Consider the following 22486-nt stretch of genomic DNA (forward strand, 5'->3'; position numbering starts at 1 on the left):
ATTTTTCATCATATTATAACCATTATCAAATTAGGTTCAATTGATGTATCTTAATTAAATATTTTTTATATCTCACATTTGAATATTTTTATTCTTTTTTAACATTTTCTATTTATTGTATATTTTTCTTTCACATGAAAATGTTTAACACTATCAATTCAAGTGTTTAATAACATAAACTTTTTCATTTATTATGTAATATAAAAAAATTATCTTTTTTAGTCTATTATTATTAATTTTTGTTTCATTTGAAGAACTTTTTTGTTTTGCTAAAAACAATTTCTTTATTTCTCAACCATTGACTATGTTGATATTTGAAAAGTTTTCTTAGATCAATTTTTCATCTTTTCACACCCTTAATTATATATTTGTTTTCCTTTGTGAGATTTCATTCAATAATCTCTAAAATTATTTTTAAGACACATATTTGATAATTTTTTAATATTTTTATTTGTTATTTATTTTTATCATGTAAAATACTATTTTGATATATTTTATATGTTTTTTTTATTTGCTAACTTAATATCAAACTATAATTTTGTCACTATAATTATATAAATATATTTTATTTACTATAATATAAAAATTTATATAATTTCTATGAATTTTTTTATCACCATCCAATATATATTCAACTTCAAAATATACAAAATCTATTTAAAATTTTATTATTATTAGTTTAAACTTTATTATTTGCATGATTTTAATCAAGTCATGTATTTTAACTTTTATTAGTGTAAAAAAAGAGAATCATTAGAATTTAAAAAATTGGAGTAAAAAGAAATTTAAAATATATTTTAATTTTAATATTTATTTTTCTTTTATACTTTTAAAAAAGATTTTTAAATTTTATCAATTAGGTTTTATTAATGTTTGTAAATTTAATAAATGTTTTAGTTCTCATGAAACTTTATTCTGTATTATAATTTGAAATGTATACAATTATAATTTCTTTCTAAATATTTGATATCTGTTAATGTTCCTGTATTTATAGGAGAAACTAGTGATTTTTGTATTACAGAAAGTGAAAACTCTCCTTACCTCCTTTTATATATTAAAGTTCATAAAAACATGCACAAGTGAAAAATAAAACCATACATATTGGAGTACATGATAAATGTATAGTATAGTTAACATTACATATAATTTTGACACTTATTTTATATGAAATTAATATAATTCTTTGTGAAATAGACTCTTTTATTTTATATTACAAAATGACGAGTAGAGAAGTAAGAAAATATGAAAATTGATGTATTTATAATGTTTTTTGCAGTATTTTCAAGAAATTAAAGAATATAGCGCTGAGTCCAAAAGTTGACGTTGAGTACCAAAAAGTGATTTACAGAAGATTTTCCAATGAGCTCATGTTAGGCATAATCGTTATTATATGAAAATTTTATAAAAAATAAAAAAGGGAAAAGAAAATTCACATAGGGAGACCACATCGCATAGATAGGCAAAAAAATCTATTATGAAAACAAAAATCAATATTTCTATCATAAAAATCATTTCATACTTTGAACTCCATATATTAGGAAAAAGGCAAATTCCTTAGCTTATTAAAATTTATTATCAGTCACTCCTTTTACATTCCAAAAAATACATCCTCTTTCATATTAGAATCTCTCATCTCATCAAACATATTAGCCCATTTCAAAGCTATTTTCAATTGCTATGCAAAACAAGTCTCTTTAGCCGTCAAAGTAGTAAGAACTATCGTTGAACTTCTATGAGTTGAATCTAATTGTTGTAAACCCGACAAACTATTGACAATAGGAGTGACATCCTCCAAACAAGACATATCCGCTGTCACAACCGAAATCGCAGCGGACGATGAAAATAATTGAAAAGATATAAAGGAGTCACCACCATAGTTTATTATGAAAAACTATAAAAAAAAACCTTTAAAAAAATATAGTCTTTGAAACCAAATTTGGGTTCGGGGGGTCGGTTACTTATGGAGAAGGTACTACTAGCACCCCACAACGTCTATCATAAGACAGTTCCCTTTAATTAAGTATACAAAATAAAAGTAGATTTTTAATATATTTGTTGTTCCCCAAAAATCAAACAAAATAATGCACATACAAAATAATAAAGGTAAAAAAAGTTATTATATGTTTTCTTATTTTGGATCTGAAGAGAATTGATCTTGTTCCTACGTATTCTAGTTCAAAAGAAGAAATCAGAGTTACATAGTTTATTTTTTAATATTTGTTGGTTGATCTTTTTAAATTTTAATTTTTGTTTAATTATCAAGGGAATTCGAGATTTACCATGACAAAAAATTTCAATTATCAAGCAAATCCAAGAATTTGAGATGATAATAATGAGATAATAATAAGGATTGGTGTATGAACAAATTTTAAAACAAAGGTAGATTAAAAAGAATAAAAGCCCAGAAGTATCAAGAATATGTAGAAAATATGTGATTCAATTGAAACATGCCATAGTTAGAAAGTTAGGATTCACATGAAGTTAGGATTAACAACCCATTAATCTTATTATTCTCAATGCTTCATCCAAAAGACACACCTCTCATATTCTTTTCTCTTGTTTATTCAAGCTCTCTTCTCTCTCCTCTTATTCTTTTCTATTATCTAGGGTCACTTTTTAAAGAATATTTTCTTGCTAATTTTGAGATCCTTAAAAAAATCCGAAAAGTTCCTATAATATTCTGGAAGACTTGCATGATACACCGCGAATAAATCTTTAAGGACAATAAATCTATATGCCTCTGAAAAGTGCTTTTTAGTTCATGATTTGTCAACTTTCACAACTAGATATAATTCAAAACTAAAATGAATTCCAAGGTAAGGCACATGAAAGTATGTTGTAAACATTTAAGAGAGTATATTGTACACTACAAAAATGCACCAGTCAGCACTATAGTTCGAGGACTAGCTAGTTTCTGTTCAATAAATATATTTGTATTCCAAACCAAACGGTCAAAACTCTGCTCAAATGCAGCGGCTAATAATATGAGAGGTTCTCCATCATCATCTTGCTCGGTATCAGATAACATCGTCCCCTTGTCATGCTGGTAACAAGACCCATGAAAGGAATTTTAGAGAATTGCATAACTATATTTTCAAATGAATTCTATGAATATTTATGAGAACTATAGGCTGTAAAAATTTGGAACTGTCCTCGAATAAATAGGCTTCTCAAACAGTGGTTCTGACAAGCAGAGAGGACTACTGTTGATATATGCCTTCAATCATATCATTCCCAAAATCCTTGTATGTTTTGTCTTGCCAGGAAATTCCGTATAGTATCAAGTCTTTACAAAACTACGTAAAATGGCAATGCTGCAAAGAATGACAGCATTAAAAACAGACTACACTAGTAGGAGAAATCAGCAAAAGCAACCCAGATAATGTCTTCATGTAAAGTAACATGGTTAGGCATTCTTGTCAACACTCACCCAGTTGTTGTGAGGTTAGTTTCCCAGTAAGAAAACGTTGAAAATAAAGCAAAATAAATGTTCTTAATCAAAAAACAAAGAAAAGGAAAACGAGACCATACTTTTCGTATACTTTATGCCAGCTCGGGTCCAGATGGCAATGCCTCATAACCATCATGGTGCTGCTTACTATTATCTCTTTCAACTGGGATGCACTTGAGGATAGCAGCTATAGGAATGCTAACTGCTCCGATTAACACACTCAGTACCCAGAATTGCCAGTTTAGAGGCACGGTGCTGGCAAAAGTTCCAAGGAATTCAACTATCACCACTTGAAACGCCACAGTGGCGAAAATTATCGACAAAAATATCCAGCTGTCGAACATGCCTCTGAATACGTTTATCTTTTCAATATCTCTGCTGTTTATCTCATTGAACACCTGAAAATAGAGAGAAAGGAAAAAAAAGCTAAATAAAGGCGAAACAATTTATCATGCCACTTCTTTTGACAGGTATTATGAACTTTTGTTTTAGCATCCATGTTCGGAATTTCCCATTTTGGAGTCTATAAAGTATAACCAACAATTCGGACATGATGCGTGCAGAGAGTACCTGGCAAAATACAAAGGTATTGAATATCAGAGTCTTGAGAACTTCTGTTGCATCCGAACCACTAATTCCGAGGAGCCTCTTCCCGTCAAAATTTAGAATCGCAAGGATAATTAATTGGTATATACTTTGACCAATGATATTCCTCCACATAGGTTTGGTAATGAAGTTTGCTCCCTTTGCAACAGGGGGTCTTTTCAAAAGTCCATCGTTAGGAGGTTCAGTAGCTAGGGCTAATGCACCAAGAGTGTCCATGATCAAGTTCACCCAAAGCAACTGAACAGCTGTGAGTGGAGCAGATCCTGAAAGAAGGAAGACTATCACCGATGTTGCGTGAAAAAGAAGAAATAGAATATCTAAGTCAAAATAAACTCCATTAACCAACAAACCTGTGATACATGCAGAAAAGAAATTGATTACCAGAGCAACAACATTAACTGTCAATTGAAACTGCACAAATTTTTGAATGTTTATGTATACTGAACGTCCCCATTTGACAACATTCACAATAGTCGTGAAGTTATCATCCAGGATAATGACATCAGCATTTTCTTTTGCAACCTACAAAAGTTATTAATTAACAAGGACAAAAAATGTTATGAGGAATCAATTGCAGCAAAGAGTCATCAATATAAAAAGGGAAAAAGATAACTCCACGTATGGCATACAATTCTAGGGAAGGATAGATAAGATAGCAAAGAAAAAAATAAAGAAACGGTACATAAACTATGTAACTGGAATAGAATTTAACAAATGGAGAATTGTACAAAACTAAGACAACGCTTAACTGCCACATAGTAAACAAGAGATACAAACCTCAGTTCCTGCTATGCCCATTGCAAGTCCAATGTCTGCCTCACGCAGTGCTGGAGCATCATTAGTTCCATCACCAGTAACGGCAACAACCTCACCAAACATACTCCTCAGATTGTTTACCAACTTATATTTGTCGAGCGGTAAGGATCGTGCCATCACCTGAAATCATATAAAGCACAAAAGAAAAGTCAAGCATCTCAAGAGAAGATACAGATCACCAATCCTATCCCCTTTCCCTGTCCTCAAGTACTTAATCACAGAATTTGTGATGAGAAAAGAACCTGGATCCTAGGTATGGTATCCTTCATTTCCTCGGAAGACAGGTCACGAAACTTTGGACCTTCTATGGCTACACCACCCTCAGTAAGTATACCGCATTCTTTGGCTATAGCTTCTGCTGTATGTATGTTATCACCAGTAACCATTCGGATAGTTATTCCAGCAGCTTTACAAGTTTGAACAGCTTCCTTAACTCCAGGGCGTACAGGATCCTTGATTCCTACTAATGCTATTAGAGTATAGCCACTATCAGGAATGTTAGCTTCCCCATGCATTGCATTGATATCTTTGAAGGCCAAACAAAGAGTTCTCAAAGCTTCAGAGGCAAAATCATTTATAATACTGAAGACCTTGTTTGCCTGGTCTTCGGGAAGATCAACAACTTCCCCATTGCAATCAATAATTTTGTTACACATCTTTAATATTATTTCTGATGCACCTTTGCAGAATGCTCGGATCCCTCCATCAGGAAGACCCACAAGCACAGACATTTTCTTTCGGACTGAATTGAATGGCTCAACTTTGAGTATCTTGTACATTTTACGCTGGGCATAGGCATCAAAATCAGCACCTAAAAGGCAGCCAAATTCCAATAATGCCGATTCTGTTGGAGTCCCCAATATTGTGTCCTTTCCATCTTTATCCTTAACTACTTCAGCAGAAGTATTTTGAAATATAGCCTGTAAAAGGATGTTTTGAACTCCTTCAGGTGTACATGTTTTCAGTTCGTGTGCACTCTCGTTACCTGTTATCTGCGTTGCTTTTTCGCATATCCATGTTTTAGTAACCACCATTCGGTTAGTGGTCAATGTCCCTGTCTTATCTGTGCAAATGCAACTAGCTGAACCCATAGTCTCACAAGCGGAAAGATGTCTTACAAGTGCCTTGTCATTCATTAATTTTTTCATTGCAAAAGCAAGACTGAGTGTCACAGCCAGTGGCAATCCTTCAGGAACCGCAACAACTATTATGGTTACAGCAATAGCAAAGAAGTCCAGTAACTTCAGTGCATCAGCCATAGACCAGCTGGCAATCTCACCATTATGTGCTTTTTCAACCAGAAACCTTATGATAAGTACCAAAAATGTCAGAATGGCAAATGTCAAACCAATTTTACCAATAATAGTAGCGACTCCATTTAACTTAACCTGCAACGGGGTCTCATCCTCTCCTCCCTCGTTAATAGTCTCCATCAATTTTCCCCATTCAGTCCTCATGCCAACAGTTGTAACTAACATCTTCCCCTGACCATCCTGCACTTTTGTTCCTGAGAGAAGAAACGGTTTTTCTTCATTTACACTTACTGGTTCGCTCTCACCTGACAAACTCGATTCATCAATAAGCAAAAAGTATCCTGATATAAAAAGTCCATCCGCTGGAACTTGATCTCCAGTTGACAAATGAACAACATCACCAACTACTATATCATAAATTGAGATCTTCTGCCTTTTCCCATCCCTAGTGACCTGAACAATTATCTTTTTCTTCTCTTTGTCCAAATCCCTGAACTGCAGGTATTGCTTGTAATCACTGACAGCAGTAACAGTGACTACTAAGAATATACTGAGTATGATACCCACACCATCATACGTTCCCTTTGGCCACCCTTCAGTGGCTATCCCTACACCTAAAGAAACTACAGCACAAGCAATGAGAATGATCAAAGTTAAGTCCTGCAGTGCATCCCACACAAACATCAGGAACGATCTAGAAGGTTTTTCAGTAAAACGATTGAATCCATAAATCTGTTGTCGGCTATTTATACTCTCTTCGCTGACACCTCCATCCACAGAAACTGACAGTTTCCTTGCGATGGCTTCAACTCCACCAATATTATTTAAGATCTTGTTATCGTGGCCACGAACAATAGAAGCAATCTCCTCCGGATGAATACAAAAGCCAGCCTCTCTCACCTCACTCGATAGCTTGTATTCAACTCGATTACCAGCTGCAACAGAAAACCAGTTTAGCTTAGAAAACTCATAAAGAGAAAGTGATCAGTCCTAAAGCAGTGTTAAGAACTTTGACTATTGAAATTGGAGCACCATACCATCGATAAATTGTAATGCTGCCTTTTGAACATAGAGAGCAATTCGAATTTTTTCCTGGTAAGCCAAATATGGTGTATTAAAATTGGTAAATGCGAATTCACAATATACCAAAAAAAAAAAGTAGCGATATCGTCATATATGTTATCAGATGAAAGGTATTTCGTGAAATGAATGCTAAAATAAAATTTTGACAACGTTTAAGAAGAATTTTTTCAAGAAGCCTAGGTTACAATTTAAGAGCAAATATGTCAGTTTTTCTCATCTAGTCATGACTTTCCAGAACGAGTTAGTCAGCCAGTAAAAGGATGATTAATCATAATACAGAGTGATCATTGCTATATTTTTTGTCTGAAGGAATGGAGGGGAAATTCCTTTATTAATGTGTCAATATGTAAGCGAATAATGAAATGAAAGACATTTTCATTTTTCTTTCATCATCATTTGGTAGTTTGGTCATATGGAATTCGAGTTCAACTGTGATGTAACTCAGAGAATGTTTTAAATCTCGAGCCTCGTTATTTTCTCTTAAACATACCCTTATCTGTCAATCACTCAGAAAATGTTGTTTCAACCGAACTGCAGTGCAGCACAATTTAAATTCCCTAAATCATGTTTTTCATCTAAGCTATCTCACATAGCTTATAGCCAAGATTATCAAAAGTTGCTATTACACATTTGCACTGCGGTGCAAATATCTTGATTTTCAGGATCATTTACAGAAAAGTAAATTGCATGATTTTCTTAATATAAAAGACGAGAGAAATAAAATGGTTATCAGAGGAAGTTGTGAAAGGAAGTCTCGGGTTAAAAAATGTGTAGTGTTCATCATGATAAGAAATTATCTTCCTACATAATAAAATATGTATCAAAGTTACAAGGGGTGTATATTCTTCAACCTTTGTCTTTTAATTTATAACTTCCTAACTTCTAAAAAGGTTTTCCGTAAAGACACAAACTGTTACTAACTGTATCACTTAATTTTGTGAAGAAAATATTGAATAAACCGGAAGACAATATTTGATTGATTGAAAAAAATCATATTAAACACTTCGTTAACTGTTAATCAATGAGAAGGACCAAGTAAACCATGTTTTTCCTCTAGTCTGAAAACCCTTTTAGAGGAAATATTTAGTTTCATGAACTCGCATCAGCCATCGTTGACATGAATACAGCAGCAGAAATTTCGGCGACAGTTTACATTTGCAAGCAAATTGAATTCAAAGGTGGTTTACATTTCCGTTGCTGTGCCTTTGTTGAAAAGGAACAGTCCAACAGACGCGTCTAAAGCGCGTTTGATGTCATTCTCAACTCAAAAAATATCAAGTCAAGAGTGCTTACGTGATCGTGCAGCACGATACACGCACTGAGATCATTTTTTTCCCCAACTTGGAAGTGTGTAGATTGGATTGTTTCCACTTGGAAAAGAAATTATAGGATGAAATGTAGGTCATGATATTTGAGAGGAAAGAATGGCGGTAGAAGACCGTGAGAAAAAAAAAACATATTAGGCACATAATCGGATAATTTTTTTCTGATTTTATTATAATAAAATAATAAATTATTACAAAAACAATAAACAAAATTATCTCATTTTTAATTTAAATTATTTCATTTTACACTTTATTATTATTAATATTTATATCATATTTCACTTCTTTTACAGTCATTATTAGACCAAACATGTCATCAAACACAGGACACGAGTGTCATTTTCATAGGTTGTGCAACATACATATCAACTGCCTTTTTATTTTATTTCCCCATTTGTTTGTCTCATTGTCGATGGTGGTTGATGTCTATCCATTTCAAATTACTAATTAATGTTTTGGTCAGCGACTTGGCTCAGCTGCTCTTGGCTACGAAATTTCCAGGAAGTTTCCACATTCCCGGGTTGCATAAATAAATTTAAATATTAAACTAATTCGCTAGGATAAATAAATTTATAATATGCTTTCGTACCGAAGGTCAATTACGTACATACCAAATACTTTCTAAGATACTTGCTTGACATTTCACACTTCTCTCTTACACAAACGCAATAAATAAACAAACAAATAAATATATATATATATATATATATATATATTTGTGTTTGTGTGAGAGAAAGAAGTATATATATGAAAAAAAAACATTTATTTTCCACAGCGTAAAGAGCTAATGTACCAACAATATAATAAAAAAATATTAAAGTTACAACCTAGATATCATAAAAAAGTCAAACCTTGAATGTTGAAAAAGTCAAAACTAATAAATTATCAAAATTGAAAAATTGTTACATATTCCTCATAAAAAAGTTCTTCTACATACTTTTCCAGTGTAGATGACAGTAACTTGTGTTTGAAATACAAGGCTTCAGTATAGACCTTTTAAGTTTGCTTTGACCTTGTTGAAATCTATATTGTTTATTTCACAATAAGGCCAGAGACTTACATTTTTTAATAGTCCAAACGGACCACAAGTTACATGTCAACAAACAAGGAAACATAAATGAGAAGAAAAGCCAGAAGAGCCACAAATTTTAATAAAAACAAGTACACCCTTCACATGGAGTATTTGAAAAAACTAGTTGATAAATTAATTGAGAGCTGATAAGCTTAAAGCTTTAAAAAATATGAACCGAAAGTTTAAAATTTACAAGCTACATAGTATAATATGAAACACTGGGTTAAATATATTTTAAGGAAAGAAAGAATTATTACAATGTTATTTATTTATTTACTCACTCTATTTATACTTTTAATTGCAATATTTAATATGTTTGACATTGTAAGTATTGTTTTCTATTAATTGTTTTTTTATTTCAACTAGTATATATTTACTCTTTGTTCGTAAAATTATATCTTAGACTCTGCATACTTCATAACTAATCAACATTAGGGATTTGAAGGAATGTATGGCAAATTTAAGTGAATTGAAAGATTGCATGTTTCACTAAAATAATATATTAAATAACACAGGTAAAATAAAAAAAAAAAACAACTAAACCAAATAGTCTAATAGTAAAAACAACCGATGATAGTATACTAATTAAAATGCAAAGAAATAGAAATGAACTTAGATTTTATCCAAAATGTAACAAAAACATAAAAAAAAATATAATCAACTTCTAGCTATAAAATATGTAGAATTTATTGGGACTAATTTCTTCACAAACTAGGAAATAAAAGAATTAAAAATGTTTTATACATAAATTAATTTATAAAAGTTATCTTCTTTCCTAGAAGAGTTTATGAAGAAAATGCTTATATGAGCAAACTGCTTCGTAGCTACTTCTTAAAAATAACAAAAAAAAATGAAATTAATTAAAAAATAAAATTAAGTTATTTACAAGTTAAATTTAAATATTTTAAAGAAACTATATTAAAGAATTTTTATAATATTTATAAACTAATCTTAATTTTACAGATCAGTTAAATTTGTTTTCTAAGAGTTTGTCTTATATAAATAAGGTTCGATAAGTTAATAAATCAAACTAATATGTAGAGACTTTTAATTGGTTGAACACACTCAAACCGCCATAGCTGATAGCAGCCCACTACCTAAAGGAAAGAAATCATAATTCTGATTCACTAGGATGAAACCTAAACAGTGAAAGAAAGAGGGTTAGCATCTTGTGGGATGGAGAAACTCGTGGCGTTACTAAAAAATATAGTGTTAGAAAGGAAACTATATATGAGGATGAATATTCAAAACTAATGACAGATAGAGGAAGAATGTTGGCCATGCGTGCACCCAAAAGCCACAAGGTAAGCGTAGATCCTTGCGTTAAAAACGTGTTGATCTAATCTCTCCATGTAAACCGGCCAAGATAGCTAAACTTATAATTTTCAGACTGGTTACCTTTCCTAATCTCACTCCTAACTTTAAAAATAATAATTTAATGTATAACAAATAGATTCAATGGAAACTTCAAATCCCGCATGATAGATTGGCATCGGCAGTTTTCAACATGAAAGTAACATTTGCCGTCCATCCAATGTAAAGTACGAGCACCAACTTTATTTTCTTTTTGTTGTTTGTGGGTCGTCATGACAACCACTATCATGACAGAAGATAACACCACAAATGGCCTCACATTATATAAAAAGCTCTTTTCATCACTTTGTACACGAAAAATGTTTTGAAAAGGTTTTAGTTGAACATTAAAAACACTTGTACTAAGTATTAGTTCTAATTTTATCTAAAAAAATAAAAGTTACGTTTGACATTACCATTCTCAAATAATTATCATAAAACACCAATTTTTTTAATAAAATATTATTATTTAAATAAAATATTAATTTATATAAGTGTCAAACAGTAATATTGATATCTTGACAAATCAAAAACTAACATACTCAATCTTTTTAAAGTGACAAACACGTTTAGTAGGACTGTGTAGCCCCCACCCCAAAATAATATATATCATTTGGTTTGTTTTATTAGCTGAAAAGAGAGAGAGAAAATTGATTTATCAAAACAAAAAAAATTTATTTTATATTATTAAAATTTCAAAAGTTTTCCTCGTTGTTTACTTTCTTCTTTAACCAACCGAGGAGAAATAAGAGAAGATGCTAACAAGTTCTCAAATAAAAAACTAATCCTAAATTAATATTATTTTCATTTTCTTGTTAATTTTTAGTTTATAAAAACTTATTAAAATAGTGCGTATCCAAATTTCCATTTTAAGAAACCAAAAATAAATAAACTCTACCACCACCAGTAATAAATCTCCATTTTAAGGTTTACATGATGATATCATAAACCGATGTTCCTATTTACTTTACTTTTCTTTAAAACTTGTTTCTAGTGAGTTTTAGATATCTAAGTCGTATTGAATACTTTGATAAAATGAAATCAAGTAAAAATATATAGATATTATGAATTATGTAAGTATTATATAAATAGAGAAGCAAAAAATTAACTAGAACCATTAAATATTCTAAAAAGGTAGCCATTAAAAAATAAGTGTTCCCACGCTTTACAGACACTAACGTCACAAAAGAGTGTTCACATGTCACCAAAATGGAAAAGTAAAACTTGTTAAATGAAATCAGAATTCTTTTTAAAAGAAAAGTATTGTTCGTATTTATATCTTTCAACGTTTAAAACAGTATTAATTATTGTTTTGTTTCATTAGCTTGTAGTTACTGTAATTTATATTCATTTTGAAAGTAAAAATAAAAAGTAACATGTAGTTATTATTGTAAATATAAAAAGATTAAATGAAAAAAATTAATTATCAAGATAAAAAAATTAAATAAAATTTAGAAAACAACAAACATTTAAAAACTGTCATCAAAATATGTTTCTTTCTTTTGTGAAACTCAAATAAACAGTTAATATAATTTGTGTGAGCAAACAAAGTCAGGAATCTCGTAATAATCCTACAGAAAAACTATAAAACAATAGGGAAATATTTAATATATGCTTACATTTTTTAACTAATCTCATTTTTCTCAATTTTCTTTTACATTAATTATTATGTTATTTCTACATTTTTGTGGTATATTTCTCGTATTATCATCTTGATTACACTTCAAAACATTTTCTTTAGACTTAAATATAACGTAAATATGAATTTCTTAAAATTAAAAAAATAATACTTAGATTAGAAAAAAAGTAATACTCACTTCTATTTAAGATTTCATATTTGTGACATTGACGTTAAAATACTTATCCAGGGTTTTCTTTTTTCTAATCTGCAGTATTGCTAAATGTGCTTTTGGTAATAAAGTTTTAGTGTCTTTAGTTGAACTTTTTAGCATTGGGACGTAAGTTTCAAACCAATTGCTAAATATCGATCTGCATTTACAGCTTATTTCACACCTAAATCGAATCGACACATACCTTCATTTAATCAAATATTAAATTTCAAGACGAAATAAAAAAATAAAAAATCTGGCCACCTCATTTCTTATCTCCATTTTATCCACGCATACGAACCCACCTGTAAACATCGTTTTAATATTCCCTCCATCACTTTTTTACAGTTCTCTCAGCAACAAGAACTCGGAGAGCATGTGCATGCCAACGTTCTCACAGAAGCATGAAATTAACAAGAAACAATGATAATTGAAGTAATTAAAGTCTTCTTAACCTCTCGTAATTAATTAATTAAAGTTCTCCGATTCTCTCTGGACTACTTCCAGTTTATTTTTCTCTCAATTCAGATCCATTCACAAAAGCTATTCTATACAGTTTTAGAGCGAATAAAACCGGTTAAACTTTGAAAATCAACGTCATAAAGAGAAATTCAACGTATTATATCATCTTATCTGACCTACAATTTTAGACAAAAATTAATCTAAAACATGTTCTGCTTTTCTGTTTTAGTTTCAAATCAATATTCAGAGAATCGTGAATCATAAATTCGTTGCAGCTTTTGTACTTTAATTTGCGTGTTCATTTATATAATTTGGAAGTTTGTACGATCGATTCCGAGGCAGTTACGATAAGGATAAGCACAGAAACAGAGAGAGAGAGTAACGATAATAGTAATAAGGAAAGAGATGAGGAAAGCGGAAGAAAAACCTTGATTCCCTGCCTAATCTGTTGAGCTTCGTCGCGCTTGTCGAGATCGGCGACCATGCGGAAGCGGCGGCGGCGGTTTTTGACGAGAGTGACGGCGGATCTCCATCGGCGGAGAGCCTCGACGGAGGGATTCTTGTGTTGGAGCTCGAAATCCTTGAGGAGAGTCCTCTCCATTGATTGGAACGAAAATCAGAGGAAAAAGACGAAAAGGTTTTTCAAAGAGGCCAGCGAGAAAAGAGGCGAGGGAAGTCTCGCGGGTCGTGTGGAGCAGTAGTGGAATAGGAACAATAAGAACACATAAATGAGCAATAGCGACCAAGGCCAAGGACACTGTACGGTAGTTTTGCTCACCTCTACTCCTAATATATATATATAATAGACACAAACTATTTATTAATTTTATATATAAACTTTCCCTAGAGTCAGTCTTCAAAATCAATTCTAAAGTCTTCTGTATAATAGTTACAGTAAAGTTAAAAATATTACTAAATTGGATTATATTCTTATACGTAACATGTACCTACTAATCTACTTTCATAAACAATTCACAACAGAATCACCCCGTCGTGGAACAAACCATCTTCTACTTATTTATGAAAAATGAAGGACAAAGAACTAGACTTCTGGTAAAGAAAACCATATATAGCCAATTTAATTATAGACTATTATCGATTCATGCGTTATGCGTAGAACTTGGTTGAAATAATCAAGTCTACTTAAGGCGGCATAGATCTTGATTGAAGTAATCAAAATCAACTTTTTGAGCAAATTATATTATGATGATTTTCACTTTTTCGTACTTCAACTTTTACACCCACTTTAATAATGAATGTACTTTATCTTAAATTTGGACTGCTAAAACCATAGTTCAGCCGCGTCTCGGTAAAGATCACATTAAAATATAATTAGGGTCTTCCTATTCTCTTTAATATTTATGCTATATTGTGAATTAATTTCACAAAAATATTCAAGTCATTGATTCTTGATTAATGTGAATTTCAATCATGCATTACTTTTCAATAATTTTTTTGTTTTGTTTTAATATAAAATGGAATAGTGGATGGATTAGATGGTAGTGAAAAAGAATAAAACAGATAAAGACGGATTAAAGTGGCCGAACTAAAAATATAAAAACAAGAATTTAAATGTAAAATATTAACTTAATAAGGATAAAATAGAAAATAATAAAGAAAATCTACGAAAGCAACAGCTCAAAATACAACAATTATAACTGAATTTGTTATTTTTTTGTTTGCAATGTTCAGAGTGTTTAAACTGTATTCATAATTTGTCATTCGCATAATTTAGGAGTCAAAATTAAATATAATTTAAACATTTTTTCTACTTTTATCTTTTAAAAAGTTTTTTATTGATCCTAATGATGTTGTCGGACTTGCAGTCGAAACACATGCTATATCTTAATTACATGACAATAAGAAGCACAATTAATGGAATAGGTGATGAAAAAAGAAAAATAAAAAATTATTTAGAATTTTATAAGTCTTATAATTTTAAAAAGTAAAAGTATTTTTATTTTTCATTTTCATTTTCCTATTGCATCTATCTATTGTAGTATCAAAATCAAGGCACAAGATGAGGATATTTAGATGAAATCATCAAAAGAAATTATATTATAAGTAAGATAAGGATGTAAGAACAAGATTAAGTGAAGGAACTCACAAAGGTATAGGTGTTGAAGTGAGGAAATAATGGTTGAGAATTCAAGAGGTGCATTGTTCACGACAACATTGTTAGGGCTGGAATAGTTTACTTTGAATTTTCATATATATTTTATTTTCATATGATACAATATTATATTTATTATTTAATAAATTTATAACATTTTTTACATATTCATTTATTAATTTTCAATATAACATTAAGTTATATGTCACGTTTATTTTTTAAATATTCATATTTTCATATATTGTAAGTTTATAATTGTTTCACATTATATAATATTTTATCTAATGTAAGATTCTTTTCAATATTTTTTTTAGTTTAGCTATTACATTATAATTTATTGTATAATTAAAATCTCTTTAAACTTTTAAGATAAAATGTTACATGAAGATCAATAATTTTAATACGTTCATTAATATATGTGGAGGGAGAGGGATGCAGTACTAATTTTTTAAGGAAGCTATTTCATGTTTCCATGTTGTCATAAAGAGCAAAGTTAAGGAAGTAAATTGTTGAGAATCTGTTCATAGTTGCTTAGAGAATCGTAATGGAAAAGAAAAGTATTTGGTCAATTGGTCTGGTTTCCAATTCAAAGAGAATATAAAGTCGGTTTTGAGAAAAATAAACTGATTAAAAAAATAGTTAAAAATTAATATACAATAACAACAATAAATATAACTAGAGAGTTTTATTTTTTTTATGAGCACTAAATCAATCTATTGCAATCTTCTTTTCAATTTTATCATTAATTCAATCTTATAATCATTGTCCGAATTAAAATAAACTATAGTTCTCTCATAATATTCTATAATACATCGTTATTCTTGTAATAAATAGGACTATAATATATCATAAGATATTATTAATTGATTATTACCTTAATTATTTATCTGTGTTTATAATTATGACATATTTATGAGTACTCACTTTTAATCTTATATACTCTTTTATACTCATATTTTATTATGTTCTTATTGATTTGTGTGTTAGAGAATCTTCTACAAGTAGATCTTCCTTCGATTTTACTTACAGATCAACAATATAGTCTCTCAACGTCACCTTGAAGGACCACATTCTCTTCTGAAAAGAACATTTGGTGTCCATCATGGAGCCTGGTGAAACTCTTTCCATGCCCCTAGAAGGTATCTAGGACCGGCTCAAGAGTAAGCAAGTGAAACACTCGCTTTATGCCTCCAAAGAAAAAAAGGCCTCAAAATTTTTGTTTGTACTACTAGGAGTTTTTTATTAAATTAATTATAATATTATATTTAAGAAAAAAGACATCAATTTTTTTTTGGTACTAACATACCTCTACTAAATTAATTATAAAATTTTGTTTAAGAAAAAAAAAGACCTCAAAAATAATATTTTATTACTACTATATCTCTATTAAATTAATCATAAGTTTATGTTTTATTAAAATCAATGATATAGATTTTTCTTTAGGATATACATTTTAGGCACTTTTCTTCATCAAATTATATTCAAAAGACCTAATTTTTTGCATAAAAAAAGGTCAAAAAATAAATTTTAAATAAAAGACCTCTTTTTTAAGCTTGTTTTAGGTTTTCCAAACTCTTGAGTCATCCCTGAAATTATCAAATAAAAGATCAATTATCATAGTTGAGATTATAGCACTATTCATTTTAGACATTTGAGAATATCTCATGTATTTGTGTTATTTGTATTATACGAAATAGAACACAATAACTAAGACAAAAATAAAAGTAAAAAAAAAATAGTATTTTTCTTATGCAAATTTTTTGATTATTATATCATTTGTTATGCATATATTGCATTTATATTAAGCCTTTTAATGTATGAAAGAATTTTCTAACAAAATAAGTATGCTTAATCACATATTCTTATACGCTATTATTACTTTCATACAAAATTATATATTACATATTTGTATGTCTTATTTTGTGCTCTTCATTTATAAATTCTTACTAACCAAGGTAGAAGTATAAATTCTTACTAAACAAGTAGAAGTATAAATTCCTACCAACCAAGATAGAAGTATAAATCTCTACCAATAAGGTAGAAGTGCCTAAGGCCCTATACATTTAGAAGATCATATATTGGTTGTTAATATGACAATTCATATCATTTTCAATGGCAAATTCAGGTATGTTTCTGCATTATATTTCATAATGAATCGGTGTATGACTTCATTAAAGATTAATATAAATTTTGGATTCATTTGATAACATTGACCAAAAATCACATGTTTCATGATGAGTATGTCATCAAAAGAATATTTTCGACATCTTTTATCACCAATGTATCAAGATTGATTCTATGAAATGATTAAATTTATCGTTTTGATATTTGACCATGAACTAATAATAGAATTGTATCTACTACTCATCTTTTATGCCCTAAGATTTGAAGATATGCTTGTTATCTTTAATTTTAACTTTTTCAATTAGATACCGTAAATGTTACTTATAAGATTTACCTTTAAACATAGGTACACTAAGCTAAACAAAATTATTGTTTAGCTCTCATATATATATATATATATATATATATATATATATATATATATATATATATATATATATATATATGAGATTATTATTGTTAGAATAATTCAGTGTTTATTTGCTTTTACTTTCATGTTTTATTTGAAAATCGCATACAACATATAATGTTAGGCTTGAAGACATTATCTTTGTAATATCAAATATTGGATTGTGTAAGGTGTGATTTGGTAGAAAGTACGAAACTTACTTTACAACATGACAAGGCACAAGATAACATAGTCTATATTGCTAGGATATGAGAATCATGCTTATAGGAAGAAAATGTGTATAACTAGAATTTATGAAGCTATTTTATGATATAATAAAAGGGTTAGACTAATGTCCCATTGAAGCAATATGTGATTATGACCTAATAAAAAAGGGACGTGATTTTGGTATCTATTAATAGTTGATTGAACATTATTTATTAAGGAAAATCATACATGACTGGCAATCTAGCAACAATATGATTATTTGCATTCATGATGATTCCTTTTTGTAAATCTTAGGTTTATAACAACACCACTTATAAATGTTGAGAATAAGAACCAAGATAATACAATATCATTTTCATCAAAACCACAATAATAGAGAGGCTTCTGAGGCCAAGTCTGAAGGCGTAATTTTTTCATAAAAATCCATACAAAAAGGAAAGTAGAAATCAAAATTTGTGATTATCCAACTTTACACAACAACCCATATGAGGTATTGAAGTTAATCATCAAAACATTTAAAGTTTTACTATAATTGAAATTGTGTCACATTATTATGTACTCTTTCCTGCTTTTTGTTTTTTTTTTCCTAAGGAGGATTTTTTGACCGAGAATACTTTAAAAAGGCATCAATCAAATATATTATCATATTATTTAAGTCATTATTTGTTATTATAATTTAAGCTAATACAAAGGAAGTTTCATGAGGTAAGCTCTGCCAAGGTATACCCGACCAAAGAAGACTTTTACCTAATGATCCTTACTTAAGACATCTTTGAACAAGGAAGCTTCATCTAACACGAGGACCCTCCCGTGAAGTATTCGGACTAGGAAGCTTCATCTATCGCGATGATCCCCTGAGAAGTACCCAGACAAGAAAGTTTCATCTAACACGATGATTCTTCCCAAAAAAGTACCTAGTCCAGGAAATTTTACCTCATGATCCCTACTTAGCACATCCTCGAACAAGAAAAGTTCATCTAACACAATGATTCCTTCCAAGAAGTTCCCGATCAAGGAAGACTTCAACCTCATAATCCCTAATTAGCACATCTTTGGTCAAGGAAGCTTCATCTCATGAGATAATCCCTTCCCATAAGCATCACGTTATAATATATTTGATTTTGAAAATTTATAAATAATATATTTTTTTAATCTCTATGTTTTATAAAATTATGATATTTGATTATTACTAGTATATTGCAATCAATTTAATCATGATTTTATTGTGATTGAATCATTAAATTTTAAATTAATGTTTTAATTGATTAATCATAAAGAGGATATCTACAAGATCTCTCAACCCATATTTTAGTATCTTTAGAATCACACCAAAAGCATAGGAAGACCATACTTTTTTACTATACAATAGAATAACTTTTTCTCTCTTTTTTTTCCACAGAAAAATCTAGAGACTATAATAATTTTCGGCATGATTCACCACGTTATACCATTTGGCATTTATCATGATATTTCATGGTTGACCAAGAATCTGAGAAATGTCTAACAACTCTATTCTTTTTCTCCTCATATTCAAAGAAACACAGTTTTAGTTCATTGGTTCCATTATTTTTTGTGTTTTGCGTTTTCGTTTACTCTGTTTGAACACCCTTCACCCTCTTTGATGTGATTACTTAATGAATACCATAGTTGGTTTGATTCATTATTAATCAATGGGTAAGAAAAATAAACCTTCCAAACTATTTCTTAAATGAAAAAAAAAAAAAGCTTTTATTGAAAAGCTATTTCATTATTGTTGTCTTGATATACTGTAAAAATTATGTTTAATGGTGTTATATGAGGAAAAAAATTATAAAGAATTTGTTAATAAAATATCATTAGTGACATTTATATAATTAATGGAAATATATATATATATATATATATATATATATATATATATATATGGATAGTTACTTTTTAACTATAATTAACGTTAAACATGTGTAGATCGTTACTTTTTAATAGTTTGTTAATGAATATTTTTAATAAATCTCTTCTTCATTTTCAATTATTGATTTTAAAAATATTAACAGTTATAATAAAAAATAACAATCTTACCCATTATATTAAGCAAATAAATGACGTGAGAGAAGAAACAACTCTTTGAATTATAAACAGTATTTAAATTATTATTAGAAGATCGTAATAAAACAAATAATTTTTAAAACGTCAATCTTTAAATATTTTTTAAACTATAAATCCATTTAACTTTTTTTCTCCATATATCTAACACTGTTTTAAATGATAGAAAACAAGTTTTATAGTTATTTTTATTCAAAATAGTAATAAATATTGCAATGTGATATAATATTACAAGTTTTGTTAGTGGTTGTTTTCCCACTTATAGTTTCTTAGATTGATTGGCAAAAGGTATACAAGGTTCCATCACACTCATGGAAAAGAAAAGAGTATTTCATTAAGTTTTGGCAATGAGAATAGTTGTAAGCAAACAAACATGCTAAACAATTTTTTTTCAAAGGTAAAAGTATGTATTTATTGATCATTAAGATGCTCTATAAATAATGAAGAAAATTTTGAATTCAATTAAGTTTGTAATTAGATTTCTCATTGTCTTTAACTCATTAGGGATGACAATAAGAATACCATAAATCAATTGAAAAGCCTTATTTATCCAACTACTTATAGCATGACATTGCCTATTTATTGGTCTATTTAAGGTCGTCTTGCATAGTTTATAGTCCATGTTGGATAACAATTGGACAAGTTAGTCCGCAAAATTTGCATTGTATGACTTTATCTCAAAATATGTTCATATCTTATGAAGTGTGAACCGATATGAATATTGTGTAGATTTTTCATTAATTAAATTCGATTTCGATAGACTCTTTCCTCGATATTTAGTTTTTTTCGACAACTTTAGTTATTTAAAATTTAGATTTTGTTGTTGTTTTGGTTATATACATATATGAAATCTTTAACAAGTTTATACTTAAAAATTTACAAATTATAAAATTATAAATATTACTTATTTTAAAAAATAGGTTTATAAAATTTATTATTTCTAATAATTTAATTAAATAAAAATAAGGTTATTAAAATTTAAAACCATGTACCTTAATACTTTACTTGTTATAAATGGGGGAGAAAATTTAAAACAAATAATTCTTTATGCAAATTACTCATATGCTTGTGAACCAAATGTTATGTAAATCAAAAAGTTTAGTTCATATTTCTTATGTGAGATTGATCTATATGATATTTTTTTTTGCAAGTCAAATATAAAACAGGTTAAAATGGATGGACTGCTTTCCATAATTATTATTATTATTATTATTATTATTATTATTATTATTATATATATATATATATATATATATATATATATATATATTTATAATAAAAAAGTGATAATTCATGCGTGGGCATGTTTCCATTAATAAATAATTTTGATTTTCGTAATATTAAAAAAAATTAAGAACAAAATGAAAACAAAAAAAACATACATATACTAAATGAGATTATACTCCTTATATATATATATATATAATTCACAGAGTTTGCTATTCCTTTAAATTACTATAAATTATTATTTCAGAATGTGATTTTTTTTTTTCATGGCTACTCTAGTAATGCATACTAAAAGCACCATCAAGCACATAAAATAGGCAAATAAGAAGAATAGAAAAAGAAAGGTAAATTACTTCAGACTCTACCCAGAGAAATTGTTCATGACCACAACAAACTATGTCAGTCTCCTTTATCTTCTAGAAATAGCATTCATTCCTTTCATAGAAATTTTTGTCTTTGTTTTCGTTTGAGCATTCATTGAATAACCCTTGAGTGGCATCAAGAGTCATTTTTCCCACCACACAGCTTCATCCACTCTCTAGGAAACAACAAATCAACAAAACCAGCAATGTCGTATGGTACTGGAAAGTGCTGTATCATTCCACCATGGACATTAATAATATATAATTATGCTCCATCTGTCAATATTTTTCCGACATGCCATCATAACCTTTGTGTATTGAGCATATAATATAATTAAGAGATCTGTACATGTCATTTCAAAAAAATATTTTATTAATGAATAATTTTAGTGATAAAAAATTATTAATTATTATAATAATTAATTTAGATATAAATTTATAAAATGAAAAATTATTGATAACTAAAATAATTATATTTATGAATACAAAATTATAATTGGTTATTAATTTGATCACTAGTTAATTAGAGACTAATTTAAAAATTAATTCTTTTGGGAGCAAAGATCTTGGTAGTTATTGTGTAGTGATCAATTTTCTTTGGTAGCTAAATTTTAGAAACTAATTATAATTTTTTATTCATAATACTTACTATTTTAGTAATCAATAGTGAATTGGTATCCAAATAACCAAATACTATTTTGTAAATTTGTAT

The 22486-nt window shown here is 28.9% G+C and overlaps 1 protein-coding gene across 2 annotated transcripts; it reads right to left on the reverse strand.

The window, feature by feature from the left end:
- Positions 1 to 2708: 2708 nt before the first annotated feature.
- On the reverse strand, positions 2709 to 14029 carry LOC114173005 (putative calcium-transporting ATPase 11, plasma membrane-type). Of its 2 annotated transcripts, none has more exons than XM_028057191.1 (8): positions 13678 to 14029; positions 7164 to 7218; positions 5116 to 7061; positions 4835 to 4993; positions 4408 to 4579; positions 4022 to 4320; positions 3532 to 3849; positions 2709 to 3314 (listed from the first exon to the last, which is right to left on the reverse strand). In XM_028057191.1, the coding sequence occupies exons 1-7, from the start codon at positions 13849 to 13851 to the stop codon at positions 3544 to 3546; spliced, it is 3111 nt and encodes a 1036-aa protein (XP_027912992.1). In that variant the 5' UTR covers positions 13852 to 14029; the 3' UTR covers positions 2709 to 3314; positions 3532 to 3543. The 2 variants fall into 2 exon arrangements, with proteins under 2 accessions (XP_027912992.1, XP_027913001.1); XM_028057200.1 differs by having other exon boundaries at positions 2790 to 3043.
- Positions 14030 to 22486: the final 8457 nt, after the last annotated feature.

This window comes from Vigna unguiculata, chromosome 1 (assembly GCF_004118075.2).
Source record: "Vigna unguiculata cultivar IT97K-499-35 chromosome 1, ASM411807v1, whole genome shotgun sequence".
In the NCBI taxonomy this organism is placed as follows: Eukaryota; Viridiplantae; Streptophyta; class Magnoliopsida; order Fabales; family Fabaceae; genus Vigna; species Vigna unguiculata.